General features: G+C 38.4%; 1 protein-coding gene across 1 annotated transcript in view; it reads right to left on the minus strand.

Annotated features, from left to right (window-relative positions):
• Sol1 overlaps nucleotides 1-18,041 on the minus strand; it is a 1,662,073-nt gene that overhangs the window by 973,463 nt on the left and 670,569 nt on the right. The window contains exon 5 of the mRNA XM_071582627.1: nucleotides 7,132-7,346. Coding sequence (XP_071438728.1) covers nucleotides 7,132-7,346 — 215 coding nt within the window. The remainder of the gene's footprint in view (nucleotides 1-7,131; nucleotides 7,347-18,041) is intronic.

Here is an 18,041-nt window from a genome sequence, read left to right on the forward strand (position 1 = left end):
GAAAATAAAAAACTTTTTCCCCAGCAAATTCACAAATTCTCATTAAAATAACTTTAAAATAAAGTATGAGGAAACCTTTCTTGTTTCTTTCTACATTTCTTGAGGCCACAAATACCATGCTAAAATTATTTCTTTTGGCAGCAGCGCGGAAGAAAAAACAAAGGCTGAGGCCGGATATAAGCGTGCCCTCAAATAAAAAGCCTCATTCACGAGGAATGTCACAAAATAACACGTGCAGTCTAGTCACCATTGCGATAAAGCAGCATTTGTCAGTAAATTAAGGCCGAAACATTTTTATGAAATTAACTAATGAGTCTTGTAAATATATAATTGAATTTCTTGTCAATCAGTCATAGTTAGTGATTTTGACTATTTTTAATTCTACTAAGTTGATTTTAATATGCGAAACCACATAGGTATAATGCACATGTTAACAATAAGTAGGAAGCAATTATAATTCTATTCGATGTAGCGTAAAATTTATTTTTCATTTTCTAATTCTTTCTTTGTATTACTTCATTTACTTCCTTTAAAGTTCCAGTGTGCTTTTCAATAAACACCTATTTAAAACAAACTTCTGATATCAATTGATACGGCTTCCAGGAATGATAAACCGTCCGACTGAAAGATTGCGCACGATTCACGCTTCGATGTATTCAGACCAGCCCAGCATTTAACTCTTTTCAATTATTTAGCATTATTAAGCATTTTTGGGTGTTTCTCCCATTGCTACATAAATTCGTTTTCGACGGAATTCAGCTTCGTCTTCATCGGAAGAAATATAAGTAATTACTGCTGGAATAGGAGAGGTGAGGGGTGCGAGAGAAATGGAAGAGGGCCAGGGGAAGGGGAAAACGGGGGACGGAGGAGGGGTGAGAGAAATGGTTGGGGGAGAGGAAAGGGAGAGGAGATGCTAGAGGGGGGCGGTGACAGGGAAGGAGTGAGAGGGAGGTGGTGGAATTGACACATAATCGGAAAAGAAAAAAATCTGCTCACCACAACTTTTGCAACATACGAGACCCAGGTTTCAACTAACTAAGTCGTAATCAAGACCCTGCAAGGAGAAACAAAGGCCACGCACACCAAAACTCATTCGGAAGAACTAAGTATTCACCTCTCCGATATGAATCGCTTCCACAAAGTGACAATTCAGACCATTCTCATTAATGAACGACACTGAGACCCGGATGCTGCTAGGCCATACAGAGCCAAATGAATGCCATTTAAAGAGTTTTTAATTCTATAGGGTTATCGGATGTGGGATGGAACGCTAGGACGGAAACATTGTAGCGCTGGTTGAGGGGGGTTTAATGATGGGAAGCATGTTTAGAGGTGGGGAGACCCGCGGACGGGTAGGAGGGATTGCACGAGGCGCGGTGGTTGTTAATCCTAAGGTTCAGGGGTGTGGAACATTGGCCTATGTAAAAGACCAGGAAGGGGTTACAGGTCAGAAGATAAACAATATTCTTGGAAGTGCAGGAGGAGGGGGGGAAGGGCGGGAGAGAGTTAAATGGTGGGATGGAGTGGGGTAGAGTGGTGTAAACAGGGCAGGTTTTACATCTTCCTCGATGGCATGGAGTAGGTATGGCTCTGGGGGTGTAGAGGGATTTTAAGAGCGGCTTGGTGGACTTGTGGATATCTGCTAGGCTGGCGGGGCGTTTGAAGTGGACAGAGGGGTATTTGGGAAGAAAGTTGGAGGAAGTGTTGTGATTTTTGAGGATGGGGAACAGGTCTTTGAGGTTGAATTTGAGGGACTGAGTGCCTGGTAAGTAGGTAGTACAGATTGAGAAGTGGTGGGGGTCTGTGGTTGAGGCAGCCTTAGGGGTGTAGGAATGTTTCAGTATTTTTTTATGGAGGAGAGAATCTGGATATTCTCGTTGGAGGTGGGAGTGGTGAAGGTTGTTGAGGTATTCGTAAGGGATTCGGGACGGTTGCAAATAAGATGACCGCGGTTAGAGAGGGAGTAAGGGAGGGAGCGCTTGGTATTGGAGGGGTGGCAACTGCTGTAATGAAGATATTGCTGCTTTTTAGTAGGTTTAGTGTGGACAGAGTTCAGGAATTTGTTATTGCTGAGGGAAATATTTACATCGAGGAAGGTGATCTGAGAGGATGAAATGGTCGAGGTGAAAGACAGAGAGAAGGAATCATTGAGTTGGTAGATTAAAGAATTGAGGGAATCTATACTATGTGGTGAGAGTAGAAAGGTGTCATCAATGTATCGGAGCCACAGGAGGGGTTGCAGAGGATAGTTGGAAAGGAAATTCTCTTCAGGACAGCGAGGTGGAGGTTTGCATATGAAGGGCTGAATTTACCTCCTATTGTTTTTTTGGCGGTATTAGTTATTGTTGAAAGATAAGGAGTTGTGGGTGAGAATGAAATTAGAAAGAACAATGAGGAATTCGGTGATGGGGATGTGAGGGGTTGGGCGTCTTTTTCACGATCTTTTGAAACCTGGGTACACACCAACAGGTAGTTGTGGGGAGTATGGCGTAGGTAGTGTACGCTATAAGTTAGAGGAAATACTTGCGAGCCATTGTGTTCAGTATTTTTGGAGAAGTAATAAATAGGGCGCAACAAAATTTATGAACAACATAATGCACTACTCCGAATTAGTAGAATTCCATTTAAAAATTAGGTTCCCTTATAGTTAATGAAAAGGTTGTAAAATATTTAGAATCATGTATATAATTATTGCAGGTGAGAACACATGATAGGATTCAATAATTAACGAAAAAAATTCTTTTTTACAGCAGATTGAATTCGTTATTTGAACTTCTTCATATTACAATCATGAAAAGCCAGACTAAAGGGACAACTAGGAACTCAAATATCATCTTTCTCATTTGAAATGCCCTAAGGATTAAATAATAAATTATCAGTCTTCAACTCATATCAAACGTTTAGAAGTCTTTCTTAATTCATAGTTTTAAAAAAAAGCACTATTTGTAGCCCACAAAAAGAAGTGGACGCAATACAGTCGTAACTTTAGAATTTGAATGAATCAACTAATGAAAGCTTACCAATAAAATATGGCGATGAAATATGAGCGTCAATGAAATAAAGAAAATGTTTTATGATATGGAAATTTTATTTTCAGAGTGTATGTGTCCAAGATACATAATGGTGCTAAATAACTATTTATTGAATGAACTTGTATCCGCGAATGCGAAAAAGATTTAGAAAGAAAAAAGGTTATCTTTCTATGGAATATGTAAGCAATATGAAATGTATATGAACGCAAATAAATTATACGATGAAGCTTTTAGGATACCTAAATTAGTTATAGAAAAATATACAGATGTAGATTAGGGCATCATAGGTAAAGACCAAATTGAATGTTTATTAGAATTGGATAAAGTGAAATGAAAATGATGAAGAATTTGAAATATTTTTACATTCTTTCAAAATACCGAAGGAATTGGAAAAAAAACTAAGTTAGTGCTTATATAAGAGCTTTATCGTACCACCATCGCTGGTAAGTTCAATTGGGTGTTTAAGAGGTAAGATGTTGGCCGAAATACTTAATTCACCATTAAGTAATCCAGTTATTTTGTCTTAGCATTTATAAATATTCGCTAACCAATCAGAATTTTCAAACACCTGCTGCAGACCCGTTTATAGTTTAAAAATGTAAGAAAATCGTAGAGCTTTTTATTAGGTTTATATTTCATCGATATTGCTACTAATTGTTGCAAAATTATATTGTCTTAAAGTAATATGGGACATTATCTGTACATGTGAAAATTTGGTTGCGACACTTTATTTTTAGCGGAAAGTTAATAGTTTCATATAAAAATTCAGGTACAGAATAGGATGGTTTATATCCACCTCATCACCCTAAGGTTGAATCTGACATAAAATTTCTCCTCTGCGAACACAATGAAAAATATTAATTTTCATTAAGACCATTACAAATCACAATTTTTCAATTTTATCAGTTATTCAGCTTTCTGGTCACTCATTGATTTTTGGGATATGACTATACTGCGTGTTACGCTGTTCTTCTTGATAAACAATTACCATATTATTAAGCTCATTTTTTTCAATTTTATTCCTTGTAACGGTACCTCTGAATTAACCGTCAAGAAAATGATATTTTGGCATTATAATTAACAGCCTGCAGTTACATAGTACCCCAAATTACTAATTTGGACGCAATATTAATTATGTAATCAATATTAAGTTATGAGAAATATAACTTCGTGCAAACGGTGCCTCTAAAAGCAAGACAGAAAACTATGAAGTTGTCTTAAATGACAAAAAAGCCGATCGTACGTGGGTACAATTACTAATTTTATATTTTAAATCATAAATTTCCACATAAGCCATCTTTTTGCCCCAATCAAATTATTATCGTTCCAAACCTTTTTTCTGGTGGCGCCAGTAATTATCGGCCGGCTTGGCCGTCATAGGATTCAATAAAGCTCTCGTAAAACTATCTAGTACAGCATATGTATTAATGCATAAAAGCATCATATTACATGATTATAATTCATTATTTTTATGAACTTTGATAAGTTAATCGACAACTGCTTCATATTAGACCAAAAGGGTCTATTACTGTTCAAATCCGGCACGAACCCTTGGTAATCAAAATATATAATGTTTTCTTTATACCCTAATACATAAAATATATGGGTTAACATTTTGAGGCTAAAAATAGGAACTTAACGCTTCCACATAAAGATTTAATATTTCACGACCATGGTTCTACATCATCAGGTTCTGATGATGATGCCCAGCATCGATACCATGGTCGTGAAATATTATATATTTATGTGTAAGTGTCAAGTTTCTTTTTTTACCCTGACCATGAAGGAATTCCACAAAGTTAAACCTGAAACTGTTATGTTTGGAAAATATTAACATGTTTACAAGTTACTGATGTGGTTCAGGATTACTATGATATATTACTCTAGTAGAAGAGCTGGAAAAAAATCAGTATACATTTTAAAATAGAAGATATTTAATGAAAAATGAAACTACTTTGATCTCAAATATTATAATCCATCGAAGACAATTGATTGAGAGTTAATTGTTGCTTCTACGATATTACAGAGGAACAGTGGGAGGATTCTGAAAACTAGAGGTAAATGATCCGCGTTAGTTTCAACATGTGTTAAAAATTTTAAAGTGTTAAATATCAAGGTACGGTGTAGGCTTATTGGTTTACTAATGACTCTGCTGCTGTTGAGCACCAGTCGCTTTCCGTAGCAGCACTATATAATTAATATTCTAGATTTCCAACTTTCATTATCACTTGATTTCCTATATTAGAATAACGTCGAAAATCTCTGTGGACACATTCTTTGTGAGCGTTGGGTTTCGATGAGATGAGATTTAACAAGGAATTATAGTTACAATGGTCCAGCTTAGTCCCCGTAAATGTACGTTAAATATACTCATACTTCGTACTTGAGAGATTAGAGAAGATTACACAAATATGGCATAGAGTAATTCCGTGTGCAATGAGTGAAATATATTAAACAGGGGTATTATGCAATGAGGTTGGAATTTGGTGAAGGGCTTTATAGCAATTAGGATTTTTGTCATATGATTCTTTTTAGTGAACGCAGAAGTTATGGTTACAATAATTCATTATAATTGCAAGTAAAACAATGTTGACTGGTCGACTCTTTCGCAGTGCAAGAGCAAATAAAAGCAAGCAAGCAAACGAGTAGGAAATTTTAATTTTGTCCAAAACTTTTGTTGAAGGTTGTGTGCTCATCTACTTCACCGACAGCAATCGTAAAAAGAGCACAAATTATTTTTATTATGCTGTTGCTAATTCACAACGAAAATACCTAAAGAGTTAACTGCGATAAATCATGTGATCTGGGAAGAAGGAACAAGCTTGGTTTATAGTTCAATGACATAACCACTGGTTTGCATCTTTTTAGGGACAATCTGTTAGCAGAGGATAAATTCTGTACAATTACCTATAGTTTTAATGTTGTAACCTTCAGTAATTTCCTTGCTACTTTGATTTTGCTATGTCATGCCCTATTTATTCATTAATTATCAAAATAATTAAAATTATTTAAGATTATGAGAAAATGGGACACATCTCTAAATAAAAGATAAGTAACTGATCTTTAATATAATTTGTTTAAAATTATATTCCTTAAACATATTGAAATTATTACTCATTTTCTATTTAATGAAATAGTTCATATTGAACATTACATTTTTATGATAGCCATTTTTAAGGGAACGTCAGGTATTTGTAGTACATAATAGGTAAAAAATGTCTTAGGTATTGAGGAAAATACACATTCTGTGAATTTCTAATGGATGGTTAGCATAATTCTATGAATTTGTTTCAAAAGAATTAGGAATTTATATAGGAAATGCGGAATTCACTCGATGAATGCTTTACGTTACTTCAGCTCCGCAGCTCAGGACTTTAGACCAAATGTAAACAAGAGGAAAAATTATAAAAACCTCGTATTTCACACTCATGTTATGCATATTATGCATACCATTCGTGAATCATCTCGACACATGGATATCCGCCATTCCCGCAGGATTATAACTAATACTAGTGAGACATGATGTCAGTATTGATTTGAAGTATTACGTGATTCGCGTAACTGTTCAAACATTTAAACTATAAACCTCCAGTACATTTTATGTTAGAGCCATCCAAATAAATTTTTACACAAAAGTAGAGTTCGCATGCACAGATATTCAAATCCATCAACTTCAATAATAGTACCCGACGTACTATTACGTATTACGTACGACGTACTTCAATAATAGTACCTTCACAAAGAAATTATTATAATTATTTTATTAATATTATGAATGGAAATTTCTAAACTTTGCAATCACCAAGAAAGTTACTTGGCCACTTGCAAGCTATGAGTGTTGCAAACACTCGTGTGTTTCCATATTTATTTGTCATGAATACAGTGTCGTCAGAATAATGATAAAGCATTTGTACAACCAGAACATACCACAGTAGATCGCAACCCCTACAAGATCCACGTGTGACCAGTTTTCAGCCGCTAGTTTTTTACGGAAAAATGCAGCTCGAGCTTAAAAATACTTTCGGCATCGAACGGCTCTACATCACGGGAAGGAATTGATTGTTTTTTAAAGGAAAACTGAAAGCGATATTTGACTTACTTCTGTCAAGGAATCGGAACGTTCCCATGAATCCAGAATTGTTCCCAGGTTTGTGGTCGGAGTGGAATTCTAGCACGAGGCCGTGGCCGGAACTGAAGTGGTGGTGGGGCACGTCAGCGATGCCGCCGCAGAGGACGTTCGACCACGGCGTGTACTCGTTCACCTCGGGCCGCTCCAAGTGCAGGAAGAGCTTGACGAAATCACCGCGGACGCAACTGGGAAGGGAAATAAGCGGAAAATGAGAGAGGGAAGGGAAATAGAGTGCTGAACCATTTGTTCACAGTGTCTCCAGCTGACAAAATGAAAGCCATGTAATACATGTTTAAAAGTCAAGTCTAGTAATCCTACATTCCCTCGAATGTACGTAAGTGACGTCACAGAAAAGTCATGCTAAAAATTAAAACGCCAATAAATTTGAAACAAAAAGTTGAATGTAAATGATAGGATATTAAGGAAATGGATTGATGACAGGCAATTAAGATGGCATAAATGAATAATTATAACAAACAAATGAGCAAAAAGAATATAATTTGGTATCATTTCAACCTCTCTCATAAAACCTCAACCCTTACAAATAATAGCAAATTAGCATTAAATAATCTTGAATATTAAGAAAAAACTTTTTACTTTGTATAAACAAAAGAAAATCTATCTAGTTAAAAATGCATCCCTTTATCATCTGTCATGTTACGCATTGATGCTTTTGAATCCTTCCCAATAATGTGTATATAGTACTTTTTCTCAAATAATTATTCCCAATTAAGAAAAAACGAAAATGCATACAGCAACCTCGGTTTTCCAATTTAAATGTCAAATTCATCAAATCTGTAATTATAATTTTGACGTTTCTGGTAGATTAATGCCTCAGATGTGGTTGAAATATGCTGACTTCATATGATGAATGAATAGATACTTTATTGAAGTCGAAGTTCGTCTCTTGCCGGATGAAGGTACAAACGTCTCTCTATGCATTCTTTTGTTTCATTTTTCAGAATCAATAAACTTATAACATATCTCCAACTTGAGAAAAATCAAATTTAAGTTACCTTATTATTCGCCCTAAAAAACAGATATTGGCCAGACGATTACCTTCATTGGCGAGGGTGGAGCCCAAAAAATACTAAGCTCAAAGGCTTGTAGGATTCACATATCAGGTTATGGGGAAAAGTCCCTCTCCTTGTACCACCTATGGTTTCCCAGAAAGATCTAGTACGCGAAAAATTAAATAGCTTGGGTGTTGCTGAGGGTACCCACGCAGCTTTCACACAAAATTGAACTCGGGACTCAAAATCGATCTCTGCGGTCAGTAGTCCCCTTTCTCTATACTAGAATACCACTTCCAATTTGGCTTTGAACATCAACAAAGTTTACTTAGTTTTTTCTGAAGGTTTCTTCACTCTCAGCTGAAAAATATATAATGATAGATAGAGTAACTACAACGTAGTTTTTGATCATCTGAAAATATTATTTCAATGATGAGTGATAATTGATAAAAAGCGCTTTAAAACACCTGTATATCATTTTCCTATCCCATTAGTATTAGGTTTTTTAGGAGTAATTAATATTTTGTGGGCTAAACGTGTTTGAATCTAAAAATTTAAATTTTTAATATAATTCACGAGCATTTGATTGTAATAAACTCAATAGTTTGAATATATTACGGTTTCAGTGTTTCTAAATACTAAATCTTTATTTGAAACATACAAGCGGTTTCGGAATGAAAATGAGCACTAAATTCAATAAACGCTGAACCATAAGAATACACGGGTAATCTTCCATGCGTAATATTACTCCCATATTGAAGAACCAAAGTCATAATATTTTTTCAGTAATACTTTATCTAGGTTTTTACTTTGCGCTCCCCTAATTGAATTACTTCTTCTTCAAATGATTACTTAGCTAACTCATTTGGTTAACGCCGTGGTAAAGACGCTCACTCGCATTAAAATTTTTCCTAAATATATGAAGCATTCTAAATTCTCTAATCTAAGCCCACTCACCTCGAAGATTAATTCTGCTCACCGATTTCTCGATTTTCAATTTCTTTTTTCCATGACTGTTGATTCCATAACTCTCATATTGTTTCTATAATAAACTCGGCAAAGACTTAAATTCTTTGGTAGTCATTTTACCCACGGCTTGATCATCCGAATATTGAACTACATTTCTCAGCTTCTTTTCAAACTCCATTCCTAATTCAAGCAGCTTTATTAATTCATGGGGAGAACATATCAGGTGAATACGCGTATCCACCTGGGAGAAACTCAGCTTCATTAAACTGGGGGTGGGGAAATGTGATGCATTAGTTAGAGAGAGATGTAATTTTGTTTTAGTTAGGCCACAATTGATACACGCTACTAGTATCTTTGATTCTTGGGAGAAATTGCTGCTAAGAAATGGTTTATGTTCTGAGAAAATTCGCCAGATTTCTGAAAAACTTTTACGATAAGAAGAAGAGCGTGAAAGGTCTTTTAAATGTGTTGCACTGGGACCCGCGTGAGGTGCGGAGAGGACAAGCGGGACTTAGACTTTTAGTAAGGTTCAGAACGCAGGTGTTTAGCTATGACATAAAGGGAATTATTATCGCATTACACTCTTTGGATAGGTTAGACCGCAAAGATAAGATAAGGAAGATAAGACTCCATTACAGATAGTTACATGTTTTCGTTGTTTCCCCGGCCATTAAATACCATATTATATAATGGTGACGACATTCGAAATACAAGGACAAATTATACAGTTTCAGGCAAAAAATGGTGGAAATCCCGAATGATGTAAGAAGACCCTTTGCTTTCCCATACAGAATTTTTTTCTAACAACATAGGTTTCGTTACAGCGTAATATCTTCAGGGTCTGAATTAAATGTCTGAAATTGTCTTAAGGGCCTGAAAGTGTCTTCTGTCATCATGCGATGAAAAGATTTAACGCTGAAAACGCATCTGGTATATTCGTAGGTGCACGTTCATGCGTATTTTAGTTGCGATTATATGAATTTGCATGTGTGTAAGTTAAAATGCGATTGCATTAATATATATGACTCTGTTGGTTTGAATTAGCATGCTTTTGTTAGTTTTGCATGTGATCTATATTCTGTTTATTGGGTGGTGACCTAACACCCCCCGCCAACGCCCATGCCGCGGCTTGCGCGGTATCGTGTAAATATTATTAATTTTAGAGAAAACATTTATTCGCATGCATTTTTTGTTTCCATATTTACTATTTTGACGTTTATCCAAATTGTTTCACAGTTTTGTCATGATCTAGAAATTACCTAACACATTCACTAATAATAATAGCACTGATGAACTTCGAGAATCAATTTGAGAAATATGTGAGGCTGATACTTCGTGGAAACCATTTTTGAAGCACGAAGAAAGAATCAAGATTGACTTTTCCTGTGTAAACGCTAAGTCTTTTTGATTCTTTCTTCGTATTTGACAGTCAAAGTAAAATTCCTTTAATCCAAGAAAGAGAATCTAACACCATTATTTGATGAATATTTTTCTCTAAATTCACACCGTGTAACCTTATTCTCTCCGAGTATGGTTAATGGAATTGGACTGGTTGCAGAATAGGATTCGCTTTGCCTGCCACTCAATGACACTATACGAGTACAAGCGAACACCAGGGATATTGTCCTTTTAATTGGATGGAAACGGAAAGAGAAAAGTTAGTTGGGCAAAACGAATTAAAACGAGATAAATGCTGACAGAGTTACAGTAATGTTAACGCAGTTGCCCAGTAATAGCCGGGATCACAATGCGCTGTTAAACGAAACAATACTAAAACATGCACTAATGAATACATTTTCATCCGCAGAGGCCTGTTCAAATACCGTCTCGTTGCGCAGAAATCCATTTTGAGTGTTCTTTTGATTTATTATTAGTCTACTTAGTATTCTATTTCAATTATTAGTTAGTAAAATGTTACCTGCTTATTGAAGCTATACCAAATATGTTTATGATGACTCCATCGTGTTCAGTGAAAGAATTAATATGAATTTTGAACGTGCAATATTACTTTTAAAAGCTCAAAGGAGGGCTATTTGATATAAAGTCGTATGAGGGTTTCAGAAATAAATTACAACCAACGATGTTTGGGCTCTCAACGCGCAGAAAAGAGCAATTTTAGTTCCCGAAATCAGCAGTTAATGCCACTCGTGAGTGAATTTAACAATAGCAAAAAAGTTGCAACTTTAAATACGCAGTTGTTTTGAACATAAAATATGAACCCTCAAGTGCCTTTTAAACCACCGTTGAAAGTGGAGCGCGCAGTAACCGTTGATGTGGTACGGTGCGTGATTCGGTATTTATCCTAATATTTATTATTCAGAGACGGATTGTAATTTTGATTCATCCTAAAATTCAATCGCATCAAAGTTTTACCGTTGCAATTTTCATGTATCAAATTCTAAAGAAATACAGGTAACATTTATCATTATCAATAATCACCCAACATTTTAAAAAATTGCATTAAATCGTGCATTTTGAAAAACTATGCACCTGTGAAATACAATGGCGGATTAATGACCCAAATTATTTACACTAATTATTACGAATAAATATTTCCTTTAACAAATATACATATATACACACACACACACACACACACACACACACACACACACACACACACACACACACACACACACACACACACACACACACACACACACACACACACACACACACACACATATATATATATATATATATATATATATATATATATATATATATATATATATACTCATATATACAGAAACATATATAAGGAAAAGGGATAGGAACACGTATAAAGGACGAACACAATAGAGGACATATAAGACCCACGGATCTCAGGGTAAATTACATATCCTCGATAGCTCAAGTGGTTAAGAGCATCCGCCCGGCAAGTGGAAAGATCCGGTGTTCGAGTCCCGGTTGAGGAAATATTTTTACTCTTGTGATCCGTTCGATTCCGCCTTCCCCACCTCTATTGTGTTCGTCCTTTATACGTGTTCCTATCCCTTTTCCTTATATATGTTTCTGTATATATGAGTATTTATTCGCCGTTTGGCGGGATTTCGTGTTTGAATGTGTATTTGGCCAATGTGGCTCATCTCTTTCTTCTGGCTATGCGTGCCACGAAACGCACTGTTCTTTTCCTGTATGATGTTGTATGAATTCTAACCCCTCTCCTTTCCTCTTGTGTATTGTCTATTTCTCCTTTGGTGGGTGAAACAGCCCCCTGACGCCATCTCTTGGCTAAAGAATCGGGGCGCTTGGCGACATATAAGACCCACGGATCTCTGGGTAAATTACATATCCTCGCAGGAACTCGCGCGCGACGTATGCCACCGGAGGGCATTTGATGAAACGAAAAAAGTCGCTTCTCTCCTGCGAGATGGAGAAGCAATTCGGGTGAAGACCCTGTATGTCAGAGCGCTTACCGAGCAGCAACAAGATACATTAAAAAGAACGATTTCTTGGAAAAACTGGGCGACCAGCAGGGCGAACGATGAGGCACGTAGTGGAATGTTTAACCTAATCGCGAACACAGTCATGACGAGGGAAGTGAGGCACCATCTTCGGCTAGCCGATTCGCCCCTTTGTCCGTCATGCGGTCGAATAGACAACGTCGCACATCTCATCCTTGGATGCAACGATAAAATCAGAGAATGGGAAGCTCTAAAAAAGATCTATAAAACCTGGGACGTGTTCGGTGGTGGTGCCATTACCGACATGAATCTGATCACCTTGAACTTTCGGCTCTTTCCGAGCTTCAAATCCTTCATAATGACCACCCTAATCGTGGAATTCACACAGATGAGAACCGCGAATAAACATTCCGCTAAAGGCATGCAAGCATTGGTGGAACGGATGTGGCTGCCCCCGGTACCGGACACACTTCGTCCGTGGTTAAAAAGTTGTTTTTCTGAATAACTGTGCTTCAAAGCTATCAATAATTCCAACCAAATCTAATGTTCCGTCGCTAATCCAAATAATTCCTTCTTTATTTTTTGAACCCTGCCTTTATTATTTCCTTCCACAGTATTGTTCATGGTCACAATTGTTTTATGCCATGTATATGAATTTATGTCTATGTAAGTGTGTAACCATAATAAGGAAAAAAATATTCTGTAACCATAATCTGTAAGCTGACAATGTGTACAATGTAAACACTAGCAGTGTAACATACTAGACCGAATAAAAATAAATTGAACCATAGCTCAAGTGGTTAAGAGCATCCGCCCGGCAAGTGGAAAGATCCGGTGTTCGAGTCCCGGTTGAGGAAATATTTTTACTCTTGTGATCCGTTCGATTCCGCCTTCCCCACCTCTATTGTGTTCGTCCTTTATACGTGTTCCTATCCCTTTTCCTTATATATGTTTCTGTATATATGAGTATTTATTCGCCGTTTGGCGGGATTTCGTGTTTGAATGTATATATATATATATATATATATATATATATATATATATATATATATATATATATATATATATATATATATATATATATATATACATATATACACACACACACACATATATAGGGTTCGTCCGGAAAATAAGTGTACTGAGCTCAGGAAAAAAAATTTATTACACTTTTACCTATCTTAAGCTAATATTCCTCAAAATAGGACCCTTGTGAGTCGATACACTTGTTCCAGTGGTGTTCCCATTCCTGGAACGCTCCCGCGAAGGCATTATCGGGAACCTCTCGAAGACACGTCGTCACGGCCTCTTTGACGGAGTCCAAAGTCCCGTATCGCGTTCCTTTCAAACTCCTCTTTATCTTCGGGAACAGAAAGAAGTCCGGTGGTGCCAAGTCCGGGCTGTAGAGCGGGTGCGGCAGCGCCACGCCGTGCTTGGCCAAGAAGTCCGACACGACAAGCGCGGTGTGAGACGGCGCATTGTCGTGATGCAGCCGCCAGATGTTTTTGATCGCTGGCCGGACGCGGGCGACTCGTTTTCGAAGATTACACTGCTCTGCTATCATCCGAACACTAAGACGACGATCAGAGTTCAGTACATCGCGAACTTTTCGCACATTTTCGTCGGTGAGTGTCGTTGATGGGCGTCCAGGCCGTGGTTCGTCGTCGACCTCTTCTCTGCCCTCCACGAACATTTTGTGCCACCGAAAGATCATGTTTCTGGACATGGCTGACTCCCCGTAAGCCTGGTTAATCATACCGACAGTTTCGGCAGACGATTTCCCAAGCTTTACCGCAAATTTGATGGAATAACGCTGCTCCAAAAACTTCGGCATCGCGTTCCGTGACGTGGGTCGAGCGTGGAGGTTCGCGTTAACAGAGCTCCTTACTACACCACAGTGCAGAGCCGACTGCCTTTTTCAGCGTCGCTTGCCAACATACCCCACTCCAATCGCAGCCCGTCAGAGCGGTGCTGGGCGCGCCTGGGGTTGATTAAATCTCCCAATGATTTTTCCGGAGCGAGACAATCATTAGATTAGCAGGATTCAGAAAGTCCTGATTACTATTTTGGAAAGAACCAACGAGAAAAATAGACCACTACTAAAAAGCTACCCTGAACCCATGGTGTAAGGCAGAATTTTCATCATTAGGCACGGGTGGTGCAGATCGAATGGGTCGGCCCGGCATCAGCTGCCACCAATGCGGCATTTCCTCATCGAATTGAGCCAAATCGTTCTTACCAAAAATGCTTTTCAATTCAATGACAAAATATATTTACAAATAAAAGGCACTGCAATGGGCACGCGTATGGCTCCTGCATACGCCAATCTTTTTATGGGTAAACTAGAACACGACTTTCTGCAACAACAAACCCTAAAACCACTCTTCTGGGCCCGCTATATCGATGATATTTTCCTCCTTTGGTCCCACGGACGCGAAACCTTATCCTCTTTCATTTCCTCTCTCAACTCCTCCTCCTCAGTATCATTCACTTCTTCTTTATATCCGACTCGAATATTACCTTCCTAGATATCGACATTCACCTCCAAAACAATACGTTTCACACTTCAGTCCACATTAAACCAACTAACAAGCAACAATATCTTCATTTCGACAGCTGCCATCCACCTCACACAAAGCGCTCCATCCCATTCTCACTCTCTATCCGTGGCTTCCGTCTCTGCAACAACACCCCCTCCCAACAGAAATACTTGGACCAGCTGCATGAATCCCTCAGAAAATGTGGGTACCCTGAAAAATTACTAAATAGTAGAATCCTCAAACCGTCAACCCAATACACTCCCCTCCCCAAACCAAACCGCCCAAAATGCCCTAATCTTATCACCACTTTCTTCCCCGGAACACACAAAATTAAACATCTAATCCGTGACCTCTTCCCAATTATCAATAAAACTCAGTCCACATCACTTTTATTCCCACACTGTCCCTCTGTTTCGTTTAAACGCCCGTCGAACTTGCGAGACATCTTCAAGTCCACAAATCCAACTTCAAGCACCCCCGTCTCTCCCCCGCCCCTATCCCCACCATGCAACCGCCCACGCTGCAAATGCTGTCATCGTTTAAGACCCTCCCCCTCACTCAATACCAACTCCCAACCACTCGCCACCTTTACCTCAAAAAATATTATATATCGCCTCTCCTGTAACTTCTGCCCGGCCTTCTACGTGGGCGAATGCACGACCGCACTTTCCCTCCGCATGAATAACCACCGATATTCCACCAAATCTCCCACTTTTCTTAATTATCCCATCCCTACTCACACCGCTTCCCACAATCAATCTTTTGACGACTGCTTCTCCGTTTCGGTGATTGAAATCCTTCCCAAATCTGCAAGTATAATAGAGGTGAGAACCCGCGAGATGGCGCATATCTGGGTGGCCCAATCATTCAAACCGCCCGGGCTGAACCAAGCCCACTGAATGCATCATATGGCTGCCTACATATCCCCCCACCCCCTTGTTCATTTCCTATTGGTCCCTTTACCTCTCCTTCCCCCACCTCTCCCCCGCACATCCTCTCCGCTCTTCCCCGAGAACGCCATTCTGAAGACGACAGCCGTGCTGTCGAAACGTCAAATAACAAATTGTGAGTGTCCTTTCTTTGTGTTTCTATATTCTAAAAATCTAAATCTGTGTTTTTACATATTTGTGCGTCGCCGAAGAGCGTTCCATTTCGAAGATATTATATATATATATATATATATATATATATATATATATATATATATATATGCCATGAAATGGGACAGAAGAAAATCTACAGACATCAAGCGAAGAACAGTTCAAGCTAAGAGAGTATTCACAAAGAAAAAACAACTATAGTGTTCAAAGAAGATAAAACTACATGCGCGGAAACATTGCATGAAAACATACGAATGGAGCGTGGCACTGTATGGATCAGAAGCATTGACCATGGGGAAAGTAGACCATAAAAGACTAGAATCCATCGAAACCTGGTGCTGGAGGAGGATGCTTAAGATCAAATGGACGGATAAAATAAAATGTGAAAAAATATACAGAAGATCCCGTCGGTGGCAGATATTTTTCAGTGGCATCCGGATCCCTACTTGAGGTGCTTTGTGAAAGGACCTTTGAATGAGTGCGCCGTCCGTCGGAAGGGATGCGGACTCCTAGGCGCCTTTCGTTAAGAGAAGGCCTATGCCGACGACGGGTTTCTCTCCATCCTTCATCCATCTCCTGTTCAACCCTAATAGTACCAATGACCTAAGCTTTCGGTCACCTCCCCTAAAACTACTACTACTTCAAGTACAACGATAATATTTCCCCGTCGCATATCCCGACGAAGTTTCCCTTTCATTGCGTGCAGAAGAGCAGTAACACCAGCATCTAACACCAGCACAGTAGCGTTATTTTGTCGTAAAAGAAAACAAACCCCTCCTAACCGGTTCGGAAGAGCAAAGCCGTCGGAGCGTTTATCCTCGCAGTCAAGCAGACACAGCGATAAAGCACGAAACTCTGATCTTGCTTGCCGCTTGCTGATCCTACGTGCTGCAATGACACCTATCAAGATATTTTTACGACGCCCAGGATTTTCATCTTACCGCTAAGTGTTTACAACCGCCGTAAACACCAATATGGAAAGCTTGTGAAATTTTTGACACCCCTAATTTGATAGGCCACTGATCAGCGAAAAGGTTGAAGGAAATAATAATGACAAAACCTGTGGTAGTTTAAGACAGAATTATTGAGAAGCGACTAAATGCGCCCCAATTTGCCGGTGAATTACCTTCTTTAGGACACATAGGAAAGGAAAATTGCTTTCACTGTCGCCGAATCGTGTAATACGAGTTTGTAATGCCTCTTATTGGCAATTTTCTCCTCCGTAATAGATATTGAGTGTGAGGTCATTGGGAACAGAGTGTTCTTGTTTGCATAAAAATTACGGTGCAATGGAATGCTGTGGTGGGATAAGACAAAGCAGTTATTCCTATCCCGATATGACAAAGCTATGTTTGGAAAAAGGTTGAAAATGGGCGGTGAACTCAATCAGATTACTCACCCAGATTATGATCCTATGAAATGCGTTTATAAGAGAGAATATGTTGAAGAAAATAAAGTAACACTGTGAAGGAAGAAGGGGATATAATATGTATGGCATGCTTTTAACGCAGAAATTAGGCTCATCGATTGTGATGAAGTACTGAAATTTACCGCCTCACAGAAATGTCCAAGACAATGGACCAACTGATAGTCATTATGTTTAGTTCTGCTATTGATTTGATTAAGAAACCATTAGTTTTTGAAGTAACAACTGGGTAGAAATACCCATTCTGGGTGCATTACATCCCATGCTATAAAGGGTTAACTTAGAGATGGATGGATATGGCGGATAAAAAGATAACCTAGTAGATTTTAGTCAGGCAAGGTAACAGAAATATCAAATTACAATGTCACAGTTGAATTTCAAATTGGCTTTGGAATATGTAAAATAACTTCATCTCGGAAGCTACA

The sequence above is a fragment of the Hetaerina americana genome, unplaced genomic scaffold, assembly GCF_022747635.1.
Source record: "Hetaerina americana unplaced genomic scaffold, ioHetAmer1.1.p SCAF_12, whole genome shotgun sequence".
Classification (NCBI taxonomy): domain Eukaryota; kingdom Metazoa; phylum Arthropoda; class Insecta; order Odonata; family Calopterygidae; genus Hetaerina; species Hetaerina americana.